The sequence below is a fragment of the Pteronotus mesoamericanus genome, unplaced genomic scaffold (genome assembly GCF_021234165.1).
Source record: "Pteronotus mesoamericanus isolate MK-2021 breed Mesoamerican mustached bat unplaced genomic scaffold, CSHL_Meso_final scaffold_45, whole genome shotgun sequence".
In the NCBI taxonomy this organism is placed as follows: Eukaryota; Metazoa; Chordata; class Mammalia; order Chiroptera; family Mormoopidae; genus Pteronotus; species Pteronotus mesoamericanus.
Genome location: NW_026555317.1, coordinates 4,894,533 through 4,910,005, shown reverse-complemented (window position 1 = coordinate 4,910,005; position 15,473 = coordinate 4,894,533). Strand labels below are relative to the sequence as shown.

General features: G+C 43.3%; 1 protein-coding gene across 1 annotated transcript in view; it reads right to left on the bottom strand.

Annotated features, from left to right (window-relative positions):
- The window catches only part of ARHGAP25 (Rho GTPase activating protein 25), an 84,177-nt gene that overhangs the window by 43,269 nt on the left and 25,435 nt on the right, over positions 1 to 15,473 (bottom strand). The window contains exon 2 of the mRNA XM_054593497.1: positions 841 to 1,040. Within this exon, the coding sequence (XP_054449472.1) occupies positions 841 to 1,040 (200 nt within the window). The remainder of the gene's footprint in view (positions 1 to 840; positions 1,041 to 15,473) is intronic.

Sequence of the window (15,473 nt, the reverse complement as noted above, 5' to 3'; positions counted from 1 at the left end):
CTGACCTCAGCACCTCTGATTCTCTCGGTCCTTAGCTCTGCTGACCACACACTGACCCCTTTGCTTTTCCCCACACATGTCAGACATGCTCCAACTCAGGGCCTTTGCACTGGCTATTCCTTCTGCCTAATGTGCTCTTTCCCCAAGATCTGCCTGACTTCCTGTCTTTCCTCCTTAGTCTTTGCTCAGATGTCACCCTTTTCATAGGATCATTTTGACCATCCTTTTCAAACTTGTAACACCTCTCGCAAACGCTTGACCCACTGTTAACCGATTCTATTTTTTCCTCATAGAACTAGTGATTTTCTAACATACTACATAAATTTTATTATTCCTTCTGTTTTTGCTCTGCCTTTCCCCTCATCTTCTACATTTGACATGGCAAAGCTTTTTATTTATTTTACTCACTGGTTTATTTCAAGTACCCAGAACATGGTCTGGCACATAATAGGTGCTCAATAAATATTGAGTGAACGAACAAATAAATGAAAATCCCCAAATCAATTTTCCTGAACCCAAATCCACTCTCTCTAAGCCCTCATACTCAGCATTACCATCAAGACCATGTTGCCAGCTGTGCCTTAGAGCTGCATTTAGGAAGTCCCACAGTGTTCATCTCAGGGCTTCCTGGAGGAGGATCACCCTGCCATCTTTTCAGCTCAGGATATGTGACTAGAAAATGCTGAAAAGGAGAGAGTAACCTCCTCTCAGATAAATGTGTGTCTAGTCCTAGGAAGAAGGCCCCAGAGAGTTGACAGCAATTTAAGTGCGCTCCACACCCGCCTCCTGCGTGCCTGGACAGAGAGCCCTGGGAATCGGTAGAGACAGCCTGGCTGGTACCTGTGGCTTCGTGTCCTCTTCGTCCTTGTAGTAGTAGAGCTGCTGTGCCCTCAGCACGAAGTACCTCTGCTGCCAGTTTTTCACGATGGACCTCTGTTTCTTCAGCCAGCCCATCTTGATAGGCCTTTCCAGCGGGTTGGGAGTGGATGACGCGTGGAAGGCCGCCATCGGCTCACCGGTCATCACACTCTTGGACCGAGCTGTGGGGAGGAACACACAGGCAGTCTGACTGAGGGACATGAAGCAGTGTGCAAAGAGTGGGTGGAGAGATGAGAGAGGAACCCCCGAGGGGGCCGAGAGGTGGGTGGATCCCCAGCCAGGTCCAGCTCAAAGGTCCAGGTCTGTATCAGAGAAAATCCCCGGCGACCCAGAGAGCCAACTGCTCCCGACGAGGCCGAACTGCGACCTAGTAGGAGGTGAGAGCCAGCGGCCAGTGCACACGCAGTCCGGCAGCTGGGGTCGGCCCCCTCATTCTGCAAAGCGAAACATTGGCTGGAGACTTCTGAAGAGGAAGTGGCCGCAGCATCTGACAAAAGGTGCTTCCTTTTTCCTGCGTGGGAGTCAGTATCTGACAAGAAAGGGGAGAAAATAATGCCTCGCTCTGAGGGTGCAGGGTGAGCCCCACACAGCTGCACAGGCGCCGGAAACTGCCGGGCATTCTTCTCCGAGGAGGAGCTCCTGTGCGTCGCTCTGGCCTCACTGTCAAATAGAGTCCTTCCCTGGCGGACCGCAAAACCCAGGCGCTGTCCACGCAGCCAGCATGCAGGAAACTGGCACCTCCTGAATTTTCCTGACGAGTGTCATTGAGGGCCATTCTGTCCCCTGTCCACTGAGAGTGTTTACAGCCTTTTCTGCTGGACCAAGAGCCTCCCGGTAGCTGCTCCCTTTTCAATTAGAGTGCCCCTCCCATGCGGCTGCAGCACAGAGGCATTAGAAAGGAAAATGAATCAGCTAACAGAAGGCAGATGCAGAATTTGAATCCAGGCCCCTTAGCCCACTGCATCGTGTTGTTGCCTTTTGTTTTTACATAAGAACTCTGCCTGTCATTGGATCAGGGCCAGATGTCCCGTTTGCCTCCACAGTCCTTTCCATCCAGTACAACGCTCTCCTTTTCTTTCCTACACATTTATGAATCACCTTGCCTGTCGTCCCATTTCAAAATGTCTTCTGAGCCTCCCCTTCCTTCTTTCCCAGACATTCAACAGTGCCCTCGAAACTATGCTGGAGCTCCTTATCTCCTTGACCTTGCGTGGTGCTCCACACTTGCCAGGCCCCAGTGTCTACATTCCTCTCTGCTGGAGGAAGTCTCCATCTTCCAATGCCTTTGTTCAGCTTTTGCCAGTTCCCAGAACATCCACAACTGAACTTAGCCAGCTCAGCTCTCCCCACATTGCATTTCACCTTGTTAGAGACCAGTTCTTCGCTTCCTGGCAATTTCACCCTGAGTCCATTGTGCAACTTCTCTGTGTCTCAGTTTCCTCACTGGTTAAACTAGGATAATAATAACCCCTTCTCTGTGGAATTGTTGTGAAGATTAAACAAGCTTACATATATAAGCCCCTTAGCACAACCTCTGGGCCAATGTAGCACATGTTACTCATTTTTATCAACAGCTAACTTTACTTCTTACTGCGAGGATGGAGATCAGCTTTGGAAGCTCCTTAAACTTCTCTCTTCATTTCATAATGTCACTCCATCATCAAGCTTTCTCTCTTCTTTCATCCCTATCTCTAATGCATTGAACTGTCAACTTTTCCCATTGCTTTGTGTTCCTTTCTTTCTATCCCATTCTAGGCCTGTGGTTTTCAACCTCTATTTATGTTCACGGCATACTTTCAATTACCAAAATCTTATGTGGCTTTACAGAATCTTTCTTCCATCAGTTCTAATTGCATCCACAGTTACCACCCTGTTTACATGTGTCAACTTTCAATCCTGAATAGCCATCTGATGAGGACTCTGCCTTAACTGGGCTCCTTGGACCCTCACAAGGGGTTTGAGTTCTTGTCACATACCTTTATTCTCAGATGCCAGCTTGCAGTCACCCCTTACCTCCCACCAGGGACTGCAGAGGTCAAACTATGTTGTACATAAGGGACAAGACACATTTGATTCAACAGCCTCCTATTGGACAGACATCATCATAAGAGTGCATATACTCAACTGTAGTAAAAAGTAATTTGACATTTTGATGACAATTTGTCAGCATGATTACAAAAAGTTTGCTTTACATCTGCGGGTCCTGGAATCCCAGCTAAATTTTTTTAGTTAACTGCCGTCTTCCAAATCTTCCATCTGTAACACATAGAACAGACATGGGCTAATCACTTATTCTAAGGCTGCACAAATGATCTGAAGGAAACATAGGAGGGTTTCAGCAGAAATACAATGGAGAGGAAAGAATCCAAAGAACTGTATACAGCTCTGTGTTTCTCTAGGTCTGAGACTGTAACCTGCAAAGAGTCATATCTGTCCTAGAAAGAGAGTAAGTAGTAGGGAGAGCTGAAAAGAATGGTTCACACACACACACACACACACACACACACACACACACACACACACAGTGGAAGAGACATTGTGGCAAATGCTGGGGGATTCTCCCCACCTTCATATAGCCTCTGTGTGGCCCAGCCCAGTGTGACTTTTGTAACCATGAAACTATTGCCCTGGAACAGTGCTGGAGCACTTTTCCTATTGCTTTAGTTTCATGGTTACAAAAGTAACATTAGACTCGGGAGGGAGGACCTTTTCTAGCAGGGGCATAATGCAGATTCTTCATTTGGTTTCTGGGGGATTATGTTACCACATGAAGCCAGCACAGGAGAGAAGGAAAACAGACAGATGCCACCTGATGAATACAAAGACTTGGACTTCATGGGCTACACCGAGAGACCCAGGGAAATCGTTAAAACCACTAGAGGAGATAGGAGAAACTAAAGGTCTCCAGCAGCATTAAAGAAGTGGGTTGGGGGGAGCAGGAGCCAAAAAGACACTGTAGATTGAAGAGAATTAACTCAGCACAGAAGAACTCATTGCTGCGATATTATTTTATTGTTAGTTTTGAGAAAATATTTTCTGTTCTGTTGTGGCAAAAACAAACACACATAAAAACAAAACCCCCCTCTAGAAGCATCTGTGCATTGCAGAATGGCCTAGCAAAGGTAGGTATGAGGATCTAATGTTCTTAGATTTGGCCAAGAGGGGCTTGGATGCCACCTTGTCGGCCCACATATTGTCAAGGCCTTGACTAACTTTTATATTCCAGATATGGTGCTTGCTGTTCACCAATACATCCACCCAGCATTTCTTGAGTGCCTGTCATCATCCCCCGTGTAGGTGGTATGTGGTCACTGGGTCATGCGTTAAAGGTTAGAGTGTGGATGGCTCAGTACCTAGCGCTCCACACTGCTAACATCAGTCCCAAACAAGGGGGAGAGGATGTCTGGGGCTTCAATGAGCCAGTGACTAAGCAGGGGAACTTTCTGTCCTATTCAAGGCCATGTTTCACCCCAGCCCTCGGCATTGCTCATCAGCCAGGCATATCATGAGATGACTGAAATATCAAGGAAGAAAGCCTGCTGGGCCTTGAGTTTGATTAGTTTTGACTAACTTTCCTTATTAGTTCTTTTGAACAGTCTCTCTTTGTGGGTGTGACTTGTTCCCGGATAAAGTAAACAAAGAAATCCGTTACTATTAATGGAACTATTTCTCATAATGAAAATAATAACTATGATAAGCTTTGCTTGTGATCCAGAGGTTGCACACTGAATGCATGCTCCCAGCCCTTTGGGAAGGGTTTCTGAACCAGGTTGTGGGCTGGAGAGGGGGCTGCAGACAGACCAAGGAGGCAAGATGGGAAGTCAGATGCAGAACACTCTGGGGAAGGGGGAAATGAAGGCCCATTAAGTCAGAAACCCCCCTTTATTCTAATAGAAAGAAAAAGAACAGCCCCTAGCATTGTGCTGTTCAGTACAGTAGACAATTGCCATGAGTGACTATGTACATGAAAATGAGTTAAAATAAATGAAATTCAGTTATTCAGTCATAACAGCCACATTTCAAGTGCTCAGTAACCCCATAGGGTGGACAACACAGATAAAGAACATATCCATCATGTCAGAAAGTTTTATTGGTCAGCACTTCCCAGAACATGGGTGTTATCGTTACTAAACATGGGACAAAATAGGTCATAAATATTGGGCAGCATCTCATCAAATAGAGAAATCAAGCTGGAGAAAAAGTAGCTTCAGGTGGCAGAGTGAGAAGTCCAACCTTGATCTAAAAGATAATAGAGAGTCATTTCACATACTTTAGCAAGGGAGGCCCATGATAAAATACAGACAAGTTCAATAATTGTACTGCGTATTCTGAACTTTAGTGTGCAGGAGAGTGAGGGCACCAGAAAGGAAAGAAGAGAAATGAGAGAAGTGTACATTCCCAGGAATGCTGTTTCTGCAGAAGTTGGATGGTTTTTTTGCTTCAAGTTGGATCAAGAGAAAATTAAGGAAGTATAGATAGAAAGGTCAAAAGGTCAGCTTGAGAAGCATTATCACTTCCTTTCTTTATCTTCCCATCCTCTGATCCCCGCCCGCTGCAAAATAATCAATCACAAAATCTTCTAGGGTCTACTTTTGAGCTAGTCCTTCTTTCTGTTCTTAACTCTGTCTCAGTTTAGATTCTATTTTAACGATGATTCCAAATTTGTGGGTGAGATGGAAATAGTTCATTGAAAGCTGGAGAAACTACTAAAGGTATTTTCTCAATATGCTGACAAGAGAAGTGCGTTAGTCTAGGAACCATGTTTCAAAAGAGAATAGAATTTATATGCTGTCACCCAAGAACCCTCTCCTGAGCTGCAGACCCATCTATCCAATTGTCTGCGGGAGCCTTCATGAGAATCTCAAGGTCATCATGATGTTAGTTGAACTTACCACCTTCCCCTCCTCTCCTCCCACTGTTCCCCTGTGTTGCACCAATAAATACACCCAAGCCTGCTTTGCCTCCACTGGTCTATGTGATGTGATGTGAGTGACCTCTTCCAGCCAACCAACCAAACCAGAAAGATAGCCCATTCCTAGAGTCATCACAATCAAAAACTCCTTTTTTTCCTGATCCAGTTTTCTTTTCCTCATTACCCTGACCTGGGTTCCCCCCTTTCTATCTTTTTCCTGGATTTCTACAACAGTTCTCTGACCTATCTCCTTCCTATCAGACCCACCTCTAGTCCATTGCCAGACATTGTCTCTGACATGGTCCTTTTAAAACACAAATCTGATAATGTTATTCTCCTGCCTAAAAGCCTCTGATGACCCTCTAACATTTTGTCTTAAAATATGAAGGCTGAACTCCCTACCATGGGGTTTAGAGTCCCTTGTGGTTTTCCTACTGCATTCCCTACTCTTCCTCCATACCCATCATGAACATCATCCATTACAATAAGCTATTCCTTTTGCAGGAATATCCTCCCACCCATGCCCATCTGCCTCTAATTTGACCTCTTGAAAAGCTATTGTTCATCTTTCAAGATTTCCTTCAGGCCCTACCTTCTCAGCCCACCCAGACTCAATTACTCCCTGGGCTCTGTTACTTCTTAACTGGGTTCATATGTCCATCAAAGCATTCCTGCCTTGCCCTTTTTCTTACTGTCTTCCCTCTCCACTACCTCTAAGAAGACAGGGACTCTGCTTTGATGTTTTGGGCTTGCTCACCCTTGTATACCCCACAAGCAAGGTGAAATAGGGCACAGGCTTCTACATATACAGCCTTGGGTGAGTCATGTTCTATCTCTGAGGGTTTGTTTCCTCCTCTGTGAAATTGTGATAATAATATGTACCTTGTGGGGTGGCTAATCTGTAAGAATCAATAATGATAAGTAGAAAGACTCCAGCCAATATCTGCTTCTTAAAACATAGCCATTATAAATGGAAGCTATTATTATTAGCATTATTAGTATAGTATGAACTCATTTTTATATTAAAGGAAAGAAAAGAAAGAAGGGATGAACAAGAGAGAGAGAGAGAGAAAAAAAGGGAAGGCTAGCTGAACATTATATAATATTCCAAGTGCAAATCCAGAGTGTGAATTAGGATGGTGGCAGTGGAAAAGGAAATAATAAGAGAGGCCTCTGTGAAGCAAACCACCAGACCTCAGCAGCTGGCTGAACAAGGAGGATGGGGAGGCAAATACCTTTGTGAGATTTGGGGTTTAAGAGGCCCAGGTAAGGCAGTCTTCTCTAGCCACTCATTCGACACACATTGGCTAAGCACTGGCATGGATCAGGGACACTGTTGGGTTCTGGGATACAAGATCAACCAGACACAACTCTGGCCCGAAGTAGCTCATAGACCTGGGAGACCTGCTCATGGAAGTAGGGAAGGAAGTCAGAGAATAGGGTAGGTGAGAACAGGTAGGGCATCAAGCTCTGGGCATGATGAAATGTGAGGGTGGACTAAGAGCTTAGACTTCCCTAGAGTTCTGGTTTTGACAAGTAAAGCCTGTGGATTAAGAAAGAAGTTAGGGAGAAAAAAGAAGTACAATGGAAAACCAGGAGTTTTGAGCAACATGAAAATCTCAGATCTGAAAAGAAACAAAATAGGTGTTTAGAAACCGAAGAGAAGAATGAGCATAAAAGACACTAGCATCAAGGGAAGCATGTTTAACTTGAAGCTATAGAGATGAACTTAGATACAAGACAGAAAAGGATACTTTTCCTGTATTTCCTTTGGGACTTTAAAGAGAGCTTGCACTAAGTATGAAAGAAACAAAGTGCATCGAGAAAATCCATTATCCGCAAGAGCTTGGCGATGGTACAGGGGGTTGCAACCTGGAAGGGAAATGGAAGGAAAGAGGCTATCATCCTGTGCCAAGTAAAGATCTAGGGCCAGTTCTCCCCATTTCACACCCTTGGGGAACAGATGGTGCTTTTGGGTTGAGAAATAGTTTCCTCTGCCTTCGAGTGGATGGATGCAGCCATGCACTAGGGTAACAGCTTGATGAGAGGAGCACCAGCTGGGTTTCATCCCTACTCAGCCTTTTTGCTAAGACCCTTGTACAGTGCACACTTACACAACCTTACATGCTCTGCTAGAGGCTATTTAAGGATATACAGCATCACTCAAAAGCAAGAAGTCCTTTTTAAAGAAGTATTTGAGTTTGTGATCTTTTCTGTCTCTCTCAGAAAGGTGTACTGGACTACAAAGGTAAGCTGAAGGCTCACTCTGTGACCTCAGGAATAAACATCATTATGCTTCTACTGCATGTCTGCAGGGTATAAGGAGCTGGAGTTATAAAAAGGTTATTGAGGACAAGGACCATGTATTGTTCACTAAAGTATCCTGAGGACAATCCGGTGTCTGTCTCAGAAAAGTTCATTGGGAGGAATGAAGAAAGGGAGTGTATGCCTGTGTGTGTATGCGCACATGTGTGCATACATTATATGGAGAAAAAATAATGTTCAAATAAAAGATTCAGAGGATGGGTTCTCTTCAACAAAGAAACTTGTCTTTCTTATCCCTTTAATTAATCAATCAAAAAATTTATCAGGTATTTCTTATGCACAAGGCATGGTTTAAAAAATAGAATAAACCCTCTAAATTAGTAAACTCAAGACGTGTGGGATTTCAAATATTTACTGTGTACCCTAACAGACAAAAAATGTGTCCAATGGCTGCTTCAATTGCAGCCTATTTGATGATAGTCTCCTTGCATGAAAAAGAGGGGATTAGCAATCGATCTTGAACCACAGTGTTAAGGAGAGATAAGCATCTCATTGAGACCTTTTTTTTCTGATAAAATCAGAAAGGGAAGAGTACCACCGATGAAGAATATAAAATGGGCCCTGACAAGGTGACTCAGTTGGTTGGAGTGTTGTCCCCATATACCGAATGGTTGGGGATTTGCTTCCCTGTCATGGCATGTACCTAGGTTGTGGGTTTAATCTGTGGTCAGAGTACAGGGCACATATGGGAGGCAACCAATCAATGTTTCTCTCTCCCTCTCTCTCTCAAATCAATAAACATGAAAAAAAAAAAAGAAGAATGTGGAAAGGAAGCTCAACCATCAGAAAGTAGGTTCTCATGGGCAGGGGGTTTTACAGATTTTCTTCATCAATCTAACCATACCTCCTAGAAAAACATCTGGCCAATTGAAGTTACCCAATAAATAATAGCTGAGTGAATAAAATAAACATTTTAGAATGAAATGTGAATCACTATCATGTATTTTATATTTGCAACAAACATTGACCAATTTACCTACATGTGAGGTTTTTAGATAGGCTCCCTACGGCCCACTCGAGTAGACTGGCCAGTAGAAGTTGTCATTACTGATGTAATAATAATCCACATCAAGAGTGATATGTTTATTGAGTATATACCATGTGCCACAATGCAAACAATTTATAAGCCTAGTTCCATTTAGTGATCACACTAATGCTTTAAGGGAAGAACCATATTGTCATCCTTGCGTTACAGAGAAGGAACTAAAGCTCAGAGAAGTGAATTGGTCTGCCCCAGTTACATGCCTAGAAATCTGATTTCAAAGCTCAATATGCATATCCAGGTCATGCAGTCCCCAGAGAAGCATGTGTTCTAGTGATGAAAGAGGCACCTAAATTCAAAATCAATGTGTAATAATTCACAGGGTTGGACAGAGTCAAGTGAAGGAGAGACAGCACCTCTCCTCCTCTGGGAAGGGAACAAAGCCATCTTTGGGTTACTCCCAACCCATCCCACAAGACACTTGCCTCAGCTTCCACCCATTTTGCCTTAATATTATGTATAAACAATTTTGTGGGTTTTTTTTACCCCGTCTAACATATGCTCAGCAAGGCTTAGCAGACCTTGAAAAAGCAGTGACAACGCAATGGCCCTGAAACCTCAAGTCCATCACCCAGGCTGTACTGATACCCTAACAGGAAAATGGACATATTAGGTGGTCCTGCTATGTCTTACTAGCTCTCTGCCCAAGCTCATTTGAAGAGACCTAAGGATTCTGACCAAAGCCCAGTGTGGCTGAGGCGTGGGAGGGAGGAACACTGAACTAACCCAAAATGGACCCAGTGCTCAAGTCATAGCCCGGTTCACAGCCTGCGCCCCACCCCAGCTGAGAAGGCAGCTGCTGGGGAACGCGTGAAACAGCAGGCCCATCGTCACTGCCTCCCTGATAAACAGGGATTTGTACACCCTGCACACACACACAACCCCTGCGTGTGTCTTCCACACACCATACACATGCCAATGCTCAGTCTGTCCAGTTATAGCACTATGGGAAGATGGTCCACATAGGAGAAAATTAGGTTTTTAACTTCAGAACATCCAGTATTTCTTTCTTTATCCCCTCTCCAAGGCAAACTGCCCTCCATTTAAAATCACCCACCATTCAGGAGGGTGGGGAAAATTTTAACATTTTCTTCTTCCAAAACTGGAAATTTAGACTTTAGGATAAAGTTATCCTGTGATTACTCTCCTGGATTCTTTTTTTTTAATTGTAAGTTTTGTTTTTAACTCTGGTATAAAAAACTTGTCCCCCTGCCAAAGGCAACAAGCTATGACTGAGGACAGCAATGGGGCTTGCTCTGTGCACCTGAAATTCAACCACACAGGCTCTCATGGGTAAGAAAAATTTATGTAACTTCAATAAAAGAAATATCTAAGTGTTGTTCCTTTGCTGTTTGCTTCCATTTGCAGCAATTGAGCAGGTTGAATTTTCCCGTGTTCTATAGCTTATAGAAATCATCTTCATTGTTTGACAAGTGAGCATTACAGCCTAAAAGAGCATATTCTGCTTTGGAAAGGGACTAAGCACACATAGCTATGTCGTTTGCAGGAAGAGGTAAAAATGTGGTCTTGATAGCAATGTGAAGAGGAGAGAAAGAAAGAGAGAGAGAGAGAGGGAGGGAGGAGGTGAGGGTGGAGACAGGAAGGACAGAAGTGAGAGAAATGGTTTTCTGTTTCTTCTTCGACTTGTAAGATCTTCTGCACTCTGGCAAATTCCTTCTGCCTAGGTTGCCTTCCAGGGCCACCCCTCTGGGTGCACAGTTGGTTTGGAGCTTGTGTGTTTGAATTTCCAGAGCAGTTGCTTCTTGTGGCTCTGTGTCTCTATCAGTTGCAACACTTCACTGGGCCCCCTCTGCCTATCTTTGCATAACAGGAAGCCAAGCATAATAACAAGAAACTTAGAGAATTGTGAATGCTTCCTCCTAAACACTGCTTGGGGCTGCCTGTTCCTCAGCACAAGGTGAAGTGAAAATTTGGCAACTGGAAGTAGACACTGTGGCTGTTAAACTGTGCATCAAGCTAACTGCCTTCCCAGACACCCATCTAAGGAAGGACTTGGCATCGCGCAGGACTGGGGGACACGCTCTGAAGTAAAGTGGTGTGCTGAACCAAGAGGGCATTAGGAGTATTGACCTTTCCATCGTCAAAGCTAGTCATTTATTCTAGGCCAGAGGTTTTGCTTCATCACTAACATTCATAAATAAATAGAATTTTAGAACACCTAAAATATTTATATTTTATAAACCAAAATGAATTCTGTGGCCCCAGTATTTCACAGCAGCAATCAAGCCAGGGCAATCCTCAAGGGCTGGCACCAATGATCGAGCACTAGACCTTGACAAGGCTACTAGCCAGCACCTGCCTTACAGATGTCACTCTTGGGGCCTTCACTGTTTTTCAGAAATAGTGATCCTTAACCTTGAAATTCTACTAAGAGCGTGAACCATGAACAATTCTTGCAGAGGGATGGGCCCGGCATGCAAGTCATAATAAGTTTCTCTTATTCTACAACCTGATAAAAAAAATTCTATCAAATATTGGGGCAGTTAGATTGTGGAGAAAAGGTAGATGATACCAATAAATTATTAATTAGTTTTGGTAAGTGTGGTCGATCAGGAAAGGTGGCTAAAAAATCAAGTGTTCTTATTTTCAAAGGTATATACTTAAGCATGAGGAATAAAATTACATAGTTTCTGAGATTTGCTTTAAAATATCCCAGCAAAGAAAAGAAAAAGAAATGGATAAATAAAGCAAATGTGACAAAATTTTGATTGTTGTTGAATTTTAGTTATAGATATACATGGGGGTCCATTATATTTATTCTCCATGTTGAGGTTTGAAATGTGTAGAAATATGCTCTTTTTCAAGATTCTCTTAGGCTTCACAAAATAGATTCTATTAGGCGGTTTTTTTTTTTTTCCACACATCAGCTATCACCCTGAATTTCAACTTGCTTTTTTTCCCAGGCCTGTTTTTCCAGACCTGTTAGCTATTCCTCTGAGCACAGCAAAGTGATACTATGCAGATGTTATACCACACACGTACACATTCCCTCCGGGACAGATTCTGCCCCTCCATTTCCCCTGCACTGTCATTTTATCAGTTAATGAAGGGGAAGAACCGAGGGACTCCTGATGTTTCCAGCTATGGATAGTATTTCCTGTAAAGTCAACTTTTATTCAAACAGTCAGTGGTGTTGACTCTGTGTGTGTGTAATTCCTCAGGGTAGGAAAAGGAGGAGTGAACAATCCCACCTTGAAAAACAGCAGTTGCAAGGAAAGCAAGAAGGCTTTGTCTTGCATAACAATTCCTTGTGAATGGGAGTAACAGTCTGGGTCATCTGAGGCCTACTACAGGTTCACTTGAAAGAATGGAGGGACTGATTATCAATATGTGCAATGACAAAAGTTAGAGGAAGTGCTAGCCCATAGTCTACCACTGGAACAGGACAGATTGTCAGCACTTAATGATAATTCCACTGGCCTTGAGGTAGAGAGGCAGGCAGTATGGTGCCGTGAAAGGTGTATTTGATTGGGCATCAAAAGACTCAGCTTAAAGTTCTAGCTCAGATACAAGCCAGCTGTGGAATTCTCTTGGCCTTTGTGAGCTTTCATTTCCTCATTTATAAAATAAAAGAATGGAAAAAAAAATTGAATGAATTTTCAACTCCAAATTTTTTGATTGACCTATAAAACACCTTTCAGCCAACTACTTTGTGTAGTAATGATACAGGAAGACTTGGCCAGATGGTGGGCAATGGAATGCCCAAGTGAGGAAGAGGCCCTGAGGCAGCTCAAGAGAGGTTGCATTCCCTGGAGTGCGGGAGGGGTTGCAGGAAATGCTCCAAGCGGAGTGGTGTTGCCCCCGGCCCCCCATAACCGAGCTAGTGAGGTGCATGAGGACAGATTCCCTGCTCAGGGCAGAGACACACCAGGAGGAAGCCTTGCAGAGTCTGCTCAAAGCTAGAGCATGATGGACAAAGGGAAAGGCTTTCTACCCACTTCCAGTTCCTGATTGAAGAGGAAACCAGAGATCACAGAGGCACATGTACCTGAAGGTTAACATGGCAGCAGGAGGAGGTACAGATCTGCCAGTGCGTAGCTTGGGGGAAAAGATGGGATTTGCTTAGGAAGCTGGACCCTTCCAGAGCACATGGAATTTTGGGCCCAGAGATTTAAACAGAGGGAGAACAGAGACTGAGCCCTACTCCTTCCTCTTGCTCACCCTATCTGGTGCCAAAGGATACACGGACCAATGGGCCCTAGAAACCTCCCAGTCTGACAGCAGCCCTGCGTCCAGAGTGGGAAGAGGTGGTATGGCAATGGGGGCACCGGCCCCACACACACAGGCTCCGGGGAGGGGGGAGTGAAGCCAGAGAGCTGTCCACTTAGCAACTTCAGGCTACAGATAAGGATGCAGCAGGATTTCTGGACACTGTTTCTAGTCCTGGGGGAGCTGGGTTTTATCTGTGTGAGATTGGCCTGGAGCCAAAGAATCACCCACTCTCCCAAATTGTGCAACGTTTTAATAAAGACCTTTTTCCTTCCCCACCAACCTTTGTCTTATGCCTGTGTTTGGCAGTGAGAAGCCAAACCCCACTTTGGTAACAGTAATCCTATTTTAGGTATGACATGTCAAACTTAATTTGCCAACTCACATAGGACTCCAGTTCTATACCTAGAACATATTCCTCTACGGATGCATTTATTGAATTAAGAAAAATGAATTTGGCAAAAGACATACTCTGGGTAATTTTCAATCAAGTAATTTCATAAGTTCCTGGTTAGAGTGTAAATTTTAATATTAGGGTAAAGACGGTCTCCTGAGCGGTCCCAGTAATAACACAGGGTGGGAGGTAGAGAGACAAAAGCTGCTGTAACTATTACTCAAGGGTTGACAGTTTAACAGGTGTGTGCCCAATTTATTCTGAGGCAATACCTTACTTAGTTCCCAAATATTACAGACCCTCCATCTTCCGGGTGTATCTCTCCAACTCTAAACCAGACTTTATGTATCAAAACTGCAAACACACCCATGCCCTTTTAACCAAGAAAGTCTTATAGTCATTTAGTTAAGGCAATAATATAGATATATTAAGTTTCTTTACAAGGGTATTCACTTCAGTACTATTGCATAATAAATGTAAAACACTAAATGTCCAATAACATGGAATCAGTTAAATGAAGTGCAATGGCCATAAAGTAAAATACTTTACAGCCTTAACGATGATGTTTTATTGGCTTACAATGACATGGGAATACATTGAATCATGCAGTAAGCTTAAAAACTGTTTCTTCCAGAATAGTATATACAGGGGGACTACATTTTGCTTTAAAAAAATACACATATATGCACATATTGTAGCATAGGAAAAGTATAAATACATATGGAGTGCAGCACAGAAAAATGTAATGGCAAGATTCACACAAGGCTCGTTATTTTCCAGAGATGTGGAATTATGACTAATTTTTACGTCTTTTATTTGCTGTAATTTTTTATTTTAAAAAAACGTTATTTGTGAAAGCTTTATGTCAGTTTTCTCTTCAGTTACCTGAAGGTTGAGTCTCCCAATCTAAACATTTTAAGACTCAAATGAAGCCAAGAAAGAAGAAATCACTGAGGGGAATCTGTCCCAATGTCAGGAAGAATTTACAGAATCTAAACCAAAGTGAATTCCCAAAATTTTGAAATATTACATTTCAAGAGCTAGCGCTGTCATCTTGGGCAAATCACCCCTCTGTGCCTGATGGGGTATTGCACCAGCAGGATACAACATATAGGTGTCCTTTATGAAATGTAAAATAGGTATAGATTTGCTTATCATGATTATTATTGTCATTAATAAGAATGACTTGTGCAAAGCTTAGTTTCTTCATATAGAAAATGAGGCTTTTGAAGAAGACGCTTGCTAAGGTTCTTCTCAGCCCCCAATTTCTTCTATTTTCTGCATATAACAGTTTCTACTACTACCACAGTGTATGCAGAGTGTACAAGTAGAGAAAGGGCAGCAGAAATGAGAGTTTCATTATTTGGGAAAAGAAAAAAAAGTACTTGCTCAGGGAAGGAAAGGACCAGTATAGCTTGGGGCTGTCAGGCAAGACACCACAGAAACCGTAGAACCTGACCACGGTCTTTGGGGAGAGCAAAGGACAGTGGGAATGCGGCAGGGAGCGTGACGGGGTTGCTCTGAGGGTGCACAGGAAGGGACCGCCACCTGGAATTCCATGCGGTTTGACCTCATAGTGCAATAAAATTCCATTTCCAAATTTCCATTGAAATGACCAAAGAATTACTTCAGTGATAATGAAAGAAAATGGGAAATGCTATCTGTACGGTGTTTGTTGGGAGAATTTCTCT